The following is a 16,188-nucleotide window of genomic DNA, read 5'->3' on the forward strand; positions in this document are numbered from 1 at the left end:
AACCGTAAAAGACCGCATAATTGGTACTTTGCACCCTTGAATCATATGTCATAGGACAATTGTCGATAAAACTTAAAGTGTGTATATTGTGATAAAACTAAATAGTACTTTGCACCCTTAAAGTGTCGATAAAACTATCATGGGGTTGTCTAGGGTCCGAGAGGGGTTGTACTACTCGGACCCAAACGATTGAAAATCAACCAATAAAAATGTGACACGTATGATTTGTACGAACCCCACAAAAAAAGTACGATACCTACCTTATAAGTGAAATTACATAAAAACCCCTATAATTAAAACTTAAGTAACAATTAATAATAATTAATAATTAGGGTCATGACAAGGGACTTAATGCACATTGGTCCACATAAACAACAATCTTTCAAATAAACTCATCACCATGTCTTTACTCTAAAATACCCTCCATAATATATTTTTTATCAATTTCATCCATTATACTCTAACTTCCTTAATATTACACATTGACCCCGAATTTAAACAAATATATCACATTAACCCCCATTTTAATAATTTTTTGAAAAATATTTTTTTTAGAAAATAAATTTTTTTCTGAATTTTTTTTTCCGGCCAGATTCCGGCGTTGACCTGGCGGGCGTTGTCCGGCATTGAATTTTTTTTTTTTGAAAACATTTTTTTTTCTGATTTTTTTTTTCCGGCCAGTCAACCGCAGTTGACCACCGCTCTCCGACGTTGACTTTTACTTTTTTTTTTATTTCGTTTTTGAAAAAAAAATTCTTAGATAAAAATATTTTAATTAATATTACTATCTTGCCTACTAAATTACTGTCTCGTACAGTAATATAACTATTTCGGACAATAATATTACTGTTTCAGACAGTAATATTATGAATATTATTTCCCGAACCGCAATATTACTAATATTACTGTCCCAAACAGTGACATTATTGCTTGAGACAGTAATATTACGGTCAAAGACAATAATATTACAGTCGAAGACAACAATAATGCAGGCCAAGACGATAAAATTAATTAATACAGTAATATTATTGTCTCAGACAGTTAAATTACTGTTGGAGACAGTAATTTTGAGCCAAGACAGTAATATTAATTAAAATATTTTTTTAAAGAAAAAACAAAATTTAAAAAAAAAAGTCAATTAACAGTTAAATTATTGTATCCGAAAGCTAAATTACTGTAGCCAAGACAGTAATATTAATTAAAATATTATTTTTAAGAAAAAAAAGTCAATTAACAGTTAAATTACTGTCTCCGACAGTTAAATAACTGTGGAGACAGTAATTTAGCAGTCAAGATAGTAATATTAATTAATATATTTTTTTTAAGAAAATAAAGGTTAATTAACATTAAATTACTCTCTCCGACAGTTAAATAACTGTTGAAGACAATAATTTAACAGCCAATACATTAATATTAGTTAAAATAGTCTTTTTTAGAAAGAAAAAAAAAGCCGGAGACCCTGCGATTGAGCTACCGGAAAAGAATTTCGGACAAAAAAAAAGTTTTGAAAAAAAAATGATTTAACGCCGGAGACCGTGGGTCTCTGGCGGTCTCCGGTGGTGGCGAGTCAAAATTGGGGTCAAAATTGAAATTATGGTAAAAAAATGGTTAATTGGTGAAATTGGGCTAAATTAGTTAGTCGAGGTAGATCGTGGAATTTTTTTTTTTATTTGGGGGGCAAAGTGCAAAAATGACCAAAGTTAGGGGCAAAGTACAGTTAACCCTACTTTTAATTCTGTGGTTTAACAATGTAAGGTTAATAAAGTAATTTTACATGAAGTACGATGGAGTACGACCTTTGTACGATCTATTTTTACTGGGTTCGTACTTTAATTTATAATTTCATAGGTTCGTACTGGATCGTACTAGTTCGTACTTTAAATCAACGACTATAAATTTTTACTAAATATTTTCTACGCACCAGATTAAATCGTTTGGGTCCGAGTAGTACAACCCCTCTCGGACCCTAGACAACCCCAACTATCATAATTGGTACTTTGCACCCTTAAAGTGTTTATATTGTGATAGTTTTCTAATTTAAGCGTCGGAGGATAATTGTCGGGCCAACCCCGGCATGTCTAGGGATGGCAAAAAAAACCCGAATCGCTAGCTATCCGCGGGTATCCGCTTCGTTTAAAACCCGTTACCAAAACGATTAGGGTTTGGTAATGGTTTTGGTAAAAGAAAAGAAAACCGTTATGGTTTTGGTATGGTTCTAGTTTTACCTTTACGGTCATGGATACCCGACCATTTAATATATGAATACAAAAAATAATCTGGCAAAATTTTAAATAAAGTTGTAGACATCGAAATTTTGAGATAAATTACTAATTAATAACCAAAATAAATCGGTTATTAATTTAGGTCTCAAATTAAAGTCCATAATATATTTGGGCTTTAAAATGTCTGGCCCACTCTACAAGTCGAGAAACCCTAACCCTAGCTTGTGCCTATAAAAGAAGATCTTTGGTGCATCTAAAAAATCAGACTCACACAGACACATATCGAGCTCTCAAGCTCACGTCTCGAGCCTCCGCCTCGAATTCATAACATATTTGAATTCGTGGTGTTCGTGATAGGAAATCATATATATTCGATTCCTCGAATTCATAACATATTTAAATTCGAGATGTTCGTGATATGAAATCATATGTTCGATTCAAGAACAAGCTTTTAAGCCCTTGAATCAAATTAGAATAGGAGAGAAGAATCAAGGGAATTACGGAGATTGTAATCCGCTTTCGTTTGATAATAAATTGGCACGCTCGGTGGGACCATTTCCGCCCCTCATCTCTTCCTCCGATGTCAAAATTCATGTCCGTTCAACCATCCAATAGAGCGGCTAAGAAATCATTGCTGCTCGTGGTGAATCTGGACTGCTCGTGGTGAATATGGACGGGAATTAAAAAAAAAACAACAACAAAGTTTCATTTTTTTTTCAGCCACAACACCCATGGTAGCGACAGTTGCGACCAATAATTTCTTCCACCAGATCAAATTGAGGAAGCCCTCGGATATGCTCGCCGACAAACGCCACATCACCATCAAAAGAACTCGTCGATGTTATCAATTTCTACCCGATACAGCCCCACTCGTCCAAATATGCCGCCGCCATCGGAAGTGTCGCACCTCCTGATTTCGGTCAAGCCTCGTCCACTAGTGGTCATCAGCCATGGCCACGGTTCGCCTCTGCCAACAATTCTCTGTAACCTATTCGGAGAAGACGCCGCATCGCATTTGAATGTTGTCTGCACATCGTCGCCGGCCGTCCATGGCAATCCACGCAAGTTAGCTTCAATTGCCTACTCTGCGACCCATGTATCTCCAACACCACTCCAAAGTTAGCCGAGTTGAAGGCCCACCATGAATTGGATGCTCCAGGTCCATGTTTAACGGTGGGATGCCAGCAAAGCAATGAAGGCCAAATAAATTTGACTAGTGCCACCAAGCATCTGGTGACAATGGAGGCAAGGATGGTTGCAAATTGAGAAGACTAATAAATTGCAATTGGGCCCTAAAGGAAAAATTGCAATTAAGTTCCTATGGTAGACGCTTCAGATTGAAATCCGAAAGGAAAGGAAAACGAATCGGGGATGTTTGGTTATGTTTCCAAAATGAATTTCTAGTTTTCAAAATTTCTGATGGAAAAAGTAGATTATTGGTTTTTGTGTAGAAAATGGGAATATGTTTGGATGAAGGTGTATTTTTAGTTTTATGTATGTGTAGAAATGAGAATATGTTTGGTTGTGGTGAATTTTCTCTACAAAAGTACGTGCAAAAGTAGAATATAATGATTGATGATGATGATAGTGATAGTGATGATGATGATGATTATTATAATTATAATAATAATAATAATAATAATAATAATAATAATAATAATAATAATAATAATAATAATAATAATAATTATTATTATTATTATTATTATTATTATTATTATTATTATTATTATTATTATTATTATTCTTATATTATTATAATTATTATTATTATTTTATTATTTATTAGTATTATTATTACTATTACCATTATTATTATTATTACTACTTCTACAATGAATATTATTTTTAATAACAATAACAATATTATTATTATTATTATTATTATTAGGGTAAATTACAAACACCCTCCTGTGGTATGGTCAAATTACAAAAAAAACCCTCTTGTTTGGATAATTACATCTACCCCCTCAACTATGATTTTTTCTTACATCTCCACCCTTATTGTGCCAAATTCAACATAATCATCTAGATTCCGTGGAATGTGCTCTAGTTTGTACTCGTTTTGTGTAAACATACAGTTTCCGATGCACCACAAACTAATATATACAAGCTAAAAATCACATATTATGATCAACTTGCTTCATAATGTAGAGTTTGAATGGGATAAAACGGGTACACAAACGATAATATTCCATTTAATCTCGAAGATTCCACTTAATTTGAGGAGTTGAGGGGGTGGTTGTAATTATCCAAACAAGAGGGGTGTTTTTGTAATTTGATCATACCTCAGGGGGGTGTTTGTAATTTACCCTTATTATTATTATTATCATTATTATTATTATTATTATTATTATTATTATTATTATTATTATTATTATTATTATTATTATTATTATTATTATTATTATTATTATTATTATTATTATTATTATTATTATTATTATTATCATCATTATTATCATTATTATTATTATTATTATTATTATTATTATTATTATTATTATTATTATTATTATTATTATTATTATTATTATTATTATTATTATTATTATTATTATTATTATTATTATTATTATTATTATTATTTATATTTTTAGTAGTAGTAAATTGAGAGGAAAGAGAGTGTAGATATTAATGAGGAGAGAGAAATGAGAGGAGAGAGAGTGTGAATATTAATGAGGAGAGAGAAATGAGTTGATGGAATAAAATATATAGGTTAGTAGTAGGTTTTAGTAGGTTTGAAAATTGAAAAAAGTATGAATAGTGTATTTTCAATAGAAATTTGATAGGAAAAAATGGGATTTTCTGAATAAAATTGTGAAACAAACATGATCTCGGTTTTATGAATAGTATAGAACTGGAAATTGGTTTTGGAAATAAAACCAAACATCCCCGATGCGTGCCAAAGTAAGAACCAAAAATGGTGGAGTTCTCAATTAAGTACACAAAAGTAGTGGATATTCCGAATAAACCCCAAAAAAAAATGGAGGAAAGGGATTTTGAAGCCAACAAATGACGTACTTCAAGTCTCGTCTCACAAATATGCAACATGTTCTTCGCCGAGACTAGAAGTGGGGGCATTTGTAGACATCAAAATTTTGAGATAAATTACTAATCAATAACCAAAATAAATCGGTTATTAATTAGGTCTCAAAATTAAAGTCCATAATATATTTGGGCTTTAAAATGTCGGGCCCACTCTGCAAGTCGATAAACCCTAACCCTAGTTTGTGCCTATAAAATAAGGCATTCGGTTCATGCAAAAGGAGAATCACAAAGACACATATCGAGCTCACGTCTCGAGCCCCCACCTCGAATTCATAACATATTTGAATTCGAGATGTTCGTGATAGGAAATCATATATTCGATTCCTCGAATTCATAACATATTTAAATTCGAGATGTTTGTGATAGGAAATCATATGTTCGATTCAAGAACAAGCTTTTAAGCCCTTGAATCAAAATTAGAATAGGAGAGAAGAATCAGGGGAATTACGGAGATTGTTATCCACATCGTTTTGATTATTAAATTATTTGTTCCCTATTTTCTTGTCTCGAAAATTTGTTGTTTACAAATTGGCACGCCCAGTGGGACAATCTTCCCCCCTCATCTCTTCTTCCGATGTCAAAGTGCACGTCCAATCGTCCATTCAACCCTTCTTTGCAGTCCAAATATTGATGTTGTGTCGGTAAAGAAAATTAAAGGAGACTTTTCTTGTCACAAAAGAAGGCTACCGAAAGTTCCATAAATCGATTGGAGAAAACAAGATTTATTTGCTGGAATATGGGGATTATAATTATATCCTTTATATTCCTAACAAGGATTTAAATTGTGGGAGCATCAAATCAAGCCCCCAAGCCCCCAATCGGAAATTTGTGATTCTAATAGCAAAATTGCTACGAAGAGTCGTAGTATTGGCAAGGATATTTTTAAGGAAAGATTTTCTTTCTCGATAGTGATGGCCGAAGAGGAAGCTGAATCCAATTGTTAGCCAAGTCTTCAAAATTGCAATTGTGGAAAAGAAAGAAATGTCATTTGCGCCTCAAATTCAGAAAGCCCATATAAACTACGTTTGGGCGAGCCAATCAAAAGGGCGAAATTACAAATGAACCCCAAAATTTGAAGAAATGGGATTTGAAGAAAAAAAAAAATTAAGTACTTCAAGTCTCGTCTCATAGTTACTCGACATGTTCTTCGCCGAGACTAGAAGTGGGGGGGCATTTGTAGACATCGAAATTTTGAGATAAATTACTAATTAATAACCAAAATAAATCGGTTATTAATTTATGTCTCAAATTAAAGTCCATAATATATTTGAGCTTTAAAATGTCTGGCCCACTCTACAAGTCGAGAAACCCTAACCCTAGCTTGTACCTATAAAAGAAGATCTTTGGTGCATCTAAAAAATCAGACTCACACAGACACATATCTAGCTCTCAAGCTCACGTCTCGAGCCTCCGCCTCGAATTCATAACATATTTGAATTCGTGGTGTTCGTGATATGAAATCATATATATTCGATTCCTCGAATTCATAACATATTTAAATTCGAGATGTTCGTGATATGAAATCATATGTTCGATTCAAGAACAAACTTTTAAGCCCTTGAATCAAAACTAGAATAGGGGAGAAGAATCAGGGGAATTACGGAGATTGTAATCCGCTTTCGTTTTGATTAATAAATTTATTTGTTCCCTATTTTTCTTGTCTCGTATTTATTATATTTTGTGGTTAACAAAAGTATTGAATAATTTATGGAGGATATATTTGTATAATTTACTTTTGTTTTCTTTTCTTTTTCTTTTTCCCTCTTCCCTGAGAGTTATTAAACGTTATCGGACCTAAAATTATTTTTTATTACCATAATTTAAATGGTAAATGGGTACCCGTGGATACCCGGATAATATTCGTGGTAATGGTTATGGTATTTCCATTAACTTTTTAAAAGAGTTTGGTATGGTCATGGTTTGAGCTATATTAAATGGTAATGGTTCTGATATTGCACTTTTTCGAGGGTACCCGCTCCGCTGCCATCCCTAGGCATGCCGCCTAGTGTTTTCCAACAATAAAAGGACACATAAGCTAAAATAAACGGTTAAACCATACCTCATTGTGTTCTCCACCCTCATAAACCACTATCTTCTTGTTTACCAACTCTTTCCAACTCCATTGTCAATGTTTGGTGCGTATTTAGTTGTTTTGATGTGTAGGGTTCTTGGTAGGTTTGTGAAGAAGGAGAATTTTAAGTTCTGAAATAATGGGTGGATTTTTGTGTTTATGTATTTATTTGGTATTGTATAAAGTAAATGAGATTTTTTTATGTTTTTTGTTTTTAATTTGTTCTTGAATTTCATTAAGAATATATTAGTATATTATGTTGGTGGTCTTGATAAAAAAAAATTGTGGGCTTGCATATCTCCACCTAGAGATGGCAATTTGACCCGCCCCGATGGATCCCCGCCCCGAAAAAAAATGGGGCGGGTATGGGGATTGAATTTTTTTTTTTTTGACCGGGTACGGGTACGGGGATGGGTTTGCCTATACCCGTCCCGTAGACCCGCCCCGTACCCGTCCCCGTACCCGCACCACATTATTTATATATATAATATATATTTTGTAATTATTATATTAACTATAAATAATTAAATAGTAGTAATATATTAAATATTAGTTAAAAATGGGGATTTTTAGGTTTCCATTATATAATTAAATATTAGTATTATAATTAAATATTTATTTATTTGTTGAAATAAATCTTTAAATTATAAGTAAACTGCATATTTATTTATTAAAAAAAAAAGAAAAAAAAAATAGACGGGGATTTTAACCCGCCTCGATACCCGTAAGGATTTTATGGGACGGATATGGGGATTCTTTTAATACCCGTGGGGATTTTTGACGGGATGGAGATGGGGATTTTCATAGCGGGGCAGGAATGGGGATTGCTAAACCCACCCCATACCCGCCGCATTGCCATCCTATCTCCGGCGCCTATTGAAATTTGATGGTCAAAAGCCCAAAGGCCCGTATCGATATATCCCAAAGAGGCACAAATCGATGGGATTGAAGTTGACCTCATTATTATTATCAAAGTTAAGTTGACTCAGATTAATAATACAAGTATAAATTGGCCGAAACGTAAGCAATCATATCAAATTGATGCAAGTTAATAACACTAACTGGAGCTTCCTCAAGTCTATGTTGGCCCCAACTACAAATAATAACACCCAAATTGGAGATTAAAAGACTTAGATCTCTATGCAAAGTTGTTTGTCCATAGAAACCCAGAAGACCTTCTTAATTCAAGGTGCACAATTCATCTCCCAAACAACTTCTTACATTCTTTGAATTCTCCTATCGCGTATAATTGACTTCAGTGACAGTGCCGAAACAATCGCTCCACAACAAAAAAAAATTATCCATTAATGTCCAACTATCTCTTATTGTTGAAATACTCTTTGCCTCGTATTTGTTAAGTTATCTAAAGCAAAATTATATTCTAATACGGTTGCATAATGGATATTCCATTAGATTTTGCTTAATTTGTTTATGCATTTATTTAGCATTCATCTTAATTATTATATCATCCAAGTTTATCAACAAAATGGCCACATACTGACTATACCGTACCAAAAGTAACGGTATACCGCAATTATTGATACGGTATCGGTATTGCGGTATAGACTTTTCAAACACCGGAAGATACGATTGGTACACGGTATTGAACAAAATATTCGGTAACCGTATCAAAACCACCCCTAAAGATGACGATTGAAGAGAGATATATTCGAGAAAATGTAATTAGTTCATAGTCAATAATTTGATCTCAAGGTTTTACATAAATTGGGGCAAGCAGAATAATCCTCATAAATTAATGAAATTTAATCATTTATGTTACACCAATATCTTACATCTAGACAGAAACATGGATGTGTGTTTTTGTATGTGAATAAATGATAAAAATCTACTTAGAGTAGGATGGAATACACCAAAAACCATCATTTCGAAACACTTTCCACGTTTCCCACATAGCTTTAAATCCCCCGGGTTTCTGCAACATCGGAAAATATCGGAAATACTTACTTCCAAATCAGAAAGAAGCAATATCGGAAAATTTAACGGGTCAATAGAAGAGAATCGAACAAATATTGAGATTAGATGATTACCTTCTTCGGAAATCTCGTCTCTTGCGTGATACATTTCTTGGCACAAATCTGTGAAGCATGAACCAATACTGGCACCTATACTACATTCATGAATGCATAACTAAAACCTAGTAACTACTCTTAACTATGAGAAAGGTATATATTGTACTACACTACCAATGAGAGGGGTAATGAAATTATTGTTTAAAGCAATTAGCGCTTTTCATCGAGTATTTCAGGGTGCGCTTCCCAAAAGCTTGTCTCAATTATATTGCAATGCTTCACAACAACTATCTTGTGTGATTTAATAGCAGCACCTTCTTCATCGTCCACCATATTTACCTCCTGCATACATAGATTCCAAAACTTTAGCCTAGAAAAAATGTATTAGAATGACTATGAGACGCTTCGAAAAACAACTCTTTCGCATTTTAGGCCATAAAGCATAATTTGAGACACCAAATCTGGATTGACTAGAAGAACCAAAAAAAAAAAAAAAACAGAGAAGATATCAGTTTTGGAAATATTAGAAGTATTTGAAGACGCCGAGTAAAAAGCAGCATGAAATACAAAATGTTCAAACAAGCGTTTTGAAGATCTATACACGTAAAATCATAATTGAAAAACAAAAAAAATAAATTAATATGCTCTATTGTTAATTTCGTTTTTCTTTGTAATAAATGGTGGGCGAGAGAGGGGGGAGAACTTAACCTTGTCCCAGTAAATAGACGATCCATGGCAGAAAATGGGTGGTAATGTGTTGTAATAATTGACAATACCAGAGAGCTGATCCAAAAGTTCATTTTTCTCCCGAGTTTGAGTACCCTGAAAACTCGTAAATTATAATATACAACTGGAAATAACTAGGTATTCGGAATAAACTAATAAATGACTTATTTGTAATACTCCTTGCACATTAAGAAAAAAAAAATAAAAAAAATACTTGTCCCACAAGTATCAGAAGAAGGCACATAAAAACAATGTCATGGAGCAGGGGGAATTAATTAATTAATTATTCCATCACTACAAAAATTTGTTTATGCTCGTATAGTTATCTCAAGTAAAACAAGCTCGATTATGCTATACAGACTGAAAAGACGTACAAAACGAGTAAGAAAAGCACCTTCAAGTAATTTTGTGCATCACTCTTGCTCTTTCCTGATTTTACGAGCATCCAAAAACAAGTATTGTACTGATTATTTATGTGGCCTGCAAACGAGAGTTCTGTAGTTACAAAACTGATACATTAAATTTAGGACATAAGTTGTGTACCAAAAAGAAGAAAAATGAAAGAAACTCACAATCAACTTGTCTCCATGCGAGATAATCTCGAAGAATCTCAGAGGAAGGGTAGCAAACAGCACGACCATCGAAATATGCTGGGCAAGTCATCTCTTTATGCGGGAAAAAATCTTTCCATTTCATAGTGTACATCGAAGAGAACAAAGACACAACTCCCGAAACTATTCCACTGAAGCACGATAAAAAAAATGTTTGTAAAGCAGAAACTAATATCTTATTCAACAAAAACAACTGCATGTGGCAAAAGGATAATACTGCAAGTGATTTTTAGAATTTCTAAGTTGGTCTCATCAACTATTGAATAAAACGAAGCATCATATGCATATATGTATATGTATGTATATATATATATATATATATATATATATATATATATATATATATATATATATATATATACACACATATGTGTATTGTTTGTGCGTGCGTGTGTGACTAATGTTAATAAAATGATGTTGTAGAGGAGATACCTGGCATGACTTTCAGAGAGAGTAGACCCTTTGTCCAAAACAAAGCTGAAAGAACCAAATAACTTTTAAGACATACAATTCAAGAAATTGAACTTAATTAAAATGTGAAATGTAGTTTTATTACCTGTACTCGTCACTAACCCCATACGCAAAAACAATATCCTTAAACTCCTCCAATACAGCGGCGGCGCATGAATTCATTAGATTTAGAGCTTGTGCATCGTTTGGCTTCTCAAATTGATGAACATCGGAAAAGCTACCATAAATTCCCCGAAAATTGCAAACCAACGGATTGATATTAGTAATATGAAAACAACATTAATCTGCGTCGGCACAAAACAAATTATTTGCAATATTAGATTTGGATATTTACCTGTGAAAATGGCAACCATCGATTCGAACAACAATCCAAGTGGACGGCATCAACCGGCTCTCGTGTTGGAAAGACTTTACATACTCGGATTTGGTTTTGCTTAAATCTTCAGTAAATTGACCCAACTCCTTCACAAGACACAACTGGTTGTTCCAGAACCTTCTAGAAGCAATATTTTCTGAATAAACTCTTGTGAACTTCCTCTTGCATCTTTTTACTGCACTGCCATCCTCTTTGTACTTCACTATATCTTCAACCTACTCACAACAACGAGATATTTAACATAGTTAATGTTATATTAACCACTTGATAACCATAATCAATCAGCTTAGACGAAATGTGAAGCTACCCCTATTTTCGGCGATAATGAGTAACATTAAAAAAAAAAAAAAAATAAAGCCTACTGTTCTCAGAGAACAAGTCCCTTGGCGAAATATTTCCGGGATGTCTTTCTTGTAATTGATGTTAAAACTCTGGTAGAGTAATTCATTTCTGTCTTGCTTCAGAGAGCCCTAAAAACATCAACAACGAGTTATTTTCAGCGGCTGCAAAATAATGATCTCAAAGAAACGTATAGGCAAAATAAACAAGAGCACGTCTTGAAAGAGAATAGAAATTGTACATTTCATTTCACATTGTGTATATGGACGATATGTAGTGTAAATAAAACTAGAGTTTTCCTCTCAAATCAAGGACTGCTGATTTGCAGTTTATTGCAGAGCAGATCATCAAGGCGATCGATGTACATAGAATTTCATCCTAAAAACTCTTCAATGTAATTAGAAGGTAAGTAGATAGACAAATAGCATGTTCAAAGAATACAAATTTACCTTCAGCATTTCTTCCGCTTCGTTTTCAGGCTTTCCACTCTTAATCAGCTGCCAGAAACAAGTGTCGTACTGGTTATTTAAGTGACCTGCCAAAAGAATAACGAGTTTCAATTTCTCAATTTAAAACGAATTTTAAACAGTTTCTTCAATGTAGAAGATAAATGGCCATTACTCGTTATACAATGTACAGACTACAACAGAGTAATTCTAATCCTATGTACCCGACAAATGAAGATTTAGAGATTTAACACATTGATTAGATACACCGAGATTATCTCCATACAAGATAAAAATTAGATGCATCAGGGGAAATAGTCGAAAACTAGCTTACACTCAGATTGTCTCCATAAAAGATACGATTGAAGAACCTCGATTGAAGCACAGCCAATAACTCGTGATCGAAACGAAGGGGCATATCTTAAGTCCTTTTGAGGGAATTGTGCTTTCCACTTGTTGACGTAAACAGATGTGAAGAAAGATACAATGAGGGAGTGTATCTTGCTGCAAAGAAATACAATTTGACGTCATGCTAATAAATTTATCAGTTCTATAATTTTTTTAAAGATTAAAATAAATCTTTAAAAAACACTTATTTACATTTTAAACACTAGTTATCTATTTTTCTTTACTTGTCAGGTCAACCCACAAATATTATGTTATCATGTCTTATCTTGCCTTTTAGAGAACTTTTTTGTTAGACGTGCCGGGGTCCGATAAAATAATTGGATTTTCATTCAATTATTTAATCTTATCTTGACTAATTTTATCTTGGCAACCAAACGAGGCCTAACAATCTAACTAATAGGATTACAATTAAGATATCACCCCGTGGAACTCCTTGGGTAATATAGTATTAAAGTGACAAAATGTATTCTTATAAATAAGTGTTTGAAAGTTTCGTGTCGTAGCAAACACCATTAAAAACCGGTAACTGGTAAATAAAGGCAGCTGTAACCAAGTGCTATGAATCAATTGTAATCGAATTATTACAATTTATAATTTATATGTACGACACTGCCTGTTCCGGAAAAAAAATTGTGGAAATTGTAATAAACGGAACACGAACCTGGAACGGCGCTGGTAAAATTTTGTCGTTTTTTTTAATACGAAACTGCAAATACAACAAAATATCATACAGCAAACCTAAAAGACACATAATTTAGTTGATTAATTTAAGATAAGATTATTTTTTTACCTGTACTCATCACTGAAGCCATAAGAGAATATAATATCTGGGAACTTCTCTAAGACGGCGTCGGCACACAAATTCATCAATTCCAATGCTTTCATATCGTTTGGTTTCTCAAACTCGTGAAATTTAGAAAATCTAATCCAACAAAAAAAAAAAAAAGGTCAGATGAAATTTAAAAATGTGAGTCAAATAAATTAGGATGAAAATGGATTTAATTACCTGCAGAAATTACGGCCGTCGATACGAACAATGATGATATTGGGCAACATGATCTCATCCTCCACCTCAAATGATTTTACATACTCGTACTTGCTGTTCGCCATTTCAATAATTTAAACCCCAAATTCAAGTTCAAAAATGTCTGAACGATCACCGAAACCCTTCTCCGAAGCGAATTTAGGCCGCCGATTCTGAAATTTCAATAGAATTGGACAACAAATTTCCTATTTGGAAACGAGTTCCTCTCTCACGAATCGCACCGTCCGCCGTCGTTACCACGTGGCGGTCACTGTCGCCGGAGAACTTTTAGCGGCGCCGGAACTGTTGTTTTCAATTAAGCTTCAATTTTTACCGGCATTAAATAGTTGTTGAGTAGTTTTGAGTTTTGAGTGTAGAGTGAGTGTTTAAAAACCCTCGATGGCGGCAACCTAGAAGATTTGCTTCGTCACTTCTTCAACAGAGAGAGGGGTGGGCGTCGGATCGGTGAGTCGATAGCATACCCGGTTATTCTTATGTGGGCCGGGCCGCCTATTTTTATTTTAATACCCCACTTATTTCTCACTTTAATGTCCGCTTAAATAAATAAAAGGGGTTATTTGACAAAACTCGACACTCCTCCCAGAGTCCAAAAAGAAATCGCATTTTTAAGATAAATCCAAAATATTTTTAATTAATAAAAAATAATATAATTTCACTATTATACCCTCTTCCTATTTACCATATACCTATTATTTGATATTAATTTATAATTATAATCTCCACCCAAATTCACAAACTCATCCAACCTATTTCATCTCTCGTCTATTTATTTTTCTCGATTTCTCCCACACCTCTCTCCGCCGCGCCATCTCTTCACTCTCCATCGCAGTCGCCCCCTTCCTCTCTCTGCACCGCTCATCGTGCAATCTATGTGCGGTGGTAAAAAACCAAAGCAACGGATGTGGTCTTTCTCCTTCAGCAATCGTGCGCTAATTAGGATTTTCTATGATTTGAAAACAGGGATTAAGACTCCATTAGTAATGACCTGTCGTCCGTAAGTTCATCAATTTATTTATTGGTTTTTCAAAATTCTATCTCTTTTTGTTCTATGAATTGGAAAATGGGGCCAATACAAAATTATAAGGGGTAATATGCATGACACCCCTCAAACCAAACCTAATTAGATGTAGGAGACAAGCTCAACTAGAAAATTTTAATTAAATCCTTAGTTCTAAACAAAAATTAATAGACATCCTTTTAAATTTTTTAAACCCAAAACTACCCTTAATACATAACTAATAAAAAAATCACTTCTATTATTTCTCACTTTCTTCCCCTTTCTCTATTGCTTTCTCCGTCGCCCAACTTCTCCTCTTCTCCCTCTCTCACAATTTCTCTCTCTTTCTCTATCATTTTTCCCTACCCCAATATTTCTCATTCACTCCTGTTCTTTTCTTTCTTTTGCTTTCTTTTTCTTTCTCTTTAATTAGTAGATCTGATTTTTTTAAAGTTTATAGCGGAGCAATAAATCTGCAATCGACGGTGGCCTGGTGGCTAATTCAGATGTCTTTGCGCGGCGGCGGCGATGTCACAGGCTCGCCTTGGACGGTGGAAGTGGCGATTGCATCAGAAAAGGGTTGGCGAGATGTGTGTCGGTTTAGATCTTTTCGTTGCTTTTTGATCGGTGGCTAGGGCTGGTTGTGGGGATTAATTCATGGTATGTGTGGGTTTGGTTGCGCACACAGTAAGAACGGCTCGATGGTGACTGGTCTACGACCGCTAGGGTTTGGCAGCGGCGCCGATGTCCCAGGCTCGTCTTGGATGGTGGAAGTGGGATTGCATCAGGGAAGGGTTTGCGAGATGTGTATCGGCTTAGATCTATTCGTTGTATTTTGAGCGGTGCCTAGGGCTAGTTGTGGGGATTGGGCTTAGTTGCGTACACGGCAAGAACGGCTCGACGGTGACTGTTCTACGACCGCTAGGGTTTGGCGGCGGCGACTGCGTTGGACTGCTAGGGCTGGCCAATTTGTTGGCGGCTAGGGTTTGATAGTACGTCATAGTAAACCATAGTAAAGCATAGTATATTGTACATTGTAGTACACTATAGCATCCCGTAGTATACCACAGTCTACTGCAGAAAAATTGAAAATATGTATATTGGATTAAAAAATTAGCATGTTTTGTTGTTGTAATTTTCAATATTATGTGAAAAATAAAGAAAAAAGATTTGTTTCATAATAGTGTATAAATATTAAAATGAAGAAATAAAAGAAAACGCCAATATGAAACTATTAAATGCAGAACAAATAAAATGATAAATGCAATTTGAATTTACTAAATGCAAATTTCTAATTTGTGAGTGGAAGGGTATTTTTGGAATGAATTTTATAAAGGATGTGAAGCAAATGTTTTATTGGACTTGTTATTTAGTTCTAATAAGTTTTGTTACCAA

General features: G+C 34.1%; 1 protein-coding gene across 1 annotated transcript; it reads right to left on the bottom strand.

The window, feature by feature from the left end:
• Positions 1–9,058: 9,058 nt before the first annotated feature.
• Positions 9,059–14,299, bottom strand: LOC105977248 (tRNA(His) guanylyltransferase 1). Its single transcript, XM_088826455.1, has 14 exons — positions 13,758–14,299; positions 13,542–13,673; positions 13,413–13,457; positions 12,678–12,847; positions 12,347–12,432; positions 11,921–12,028; positions 11,517–11,773; positions 11,268–11,399; positions 11,144–11,188; positions 10,673–10,842; positions 10,495–10,580; positions 10,083–10,196; positions 9,393–9,716; positions 9,059–9,277 (listed from the first exon to the last, which is right to left on the bottom strand). Exons 1-13 carry the CDS (start codon positions 13,859–13,861, stop codon positions 9,585–9,587), a joined length of 1,581 nt encoding a protein of 526 aa, XP_088682581.1. The 5' UTR covers positions 13,862–14,299; the 3' UTR covers positions 9,059–9,277; positions 9,393–9,584.
• Positions 14,300–16,188: the final 1,889 nt, after the last annotated feature.

This window comes from Erythranthe guttata, chromosome 2 (assembly GCF_056151865.1).
Source record: "Erythranthe guttata isolate IM_541 chromosome 2, IM_541, whole genome shotgun sequence".
Taxonomy (NCBI): Eukaryota; Viridiplantae; Streptophyta; class Magnoliopsida; order Lamiales; family Phrymaceae; genus Erythranthe; species Erythranthe guttata.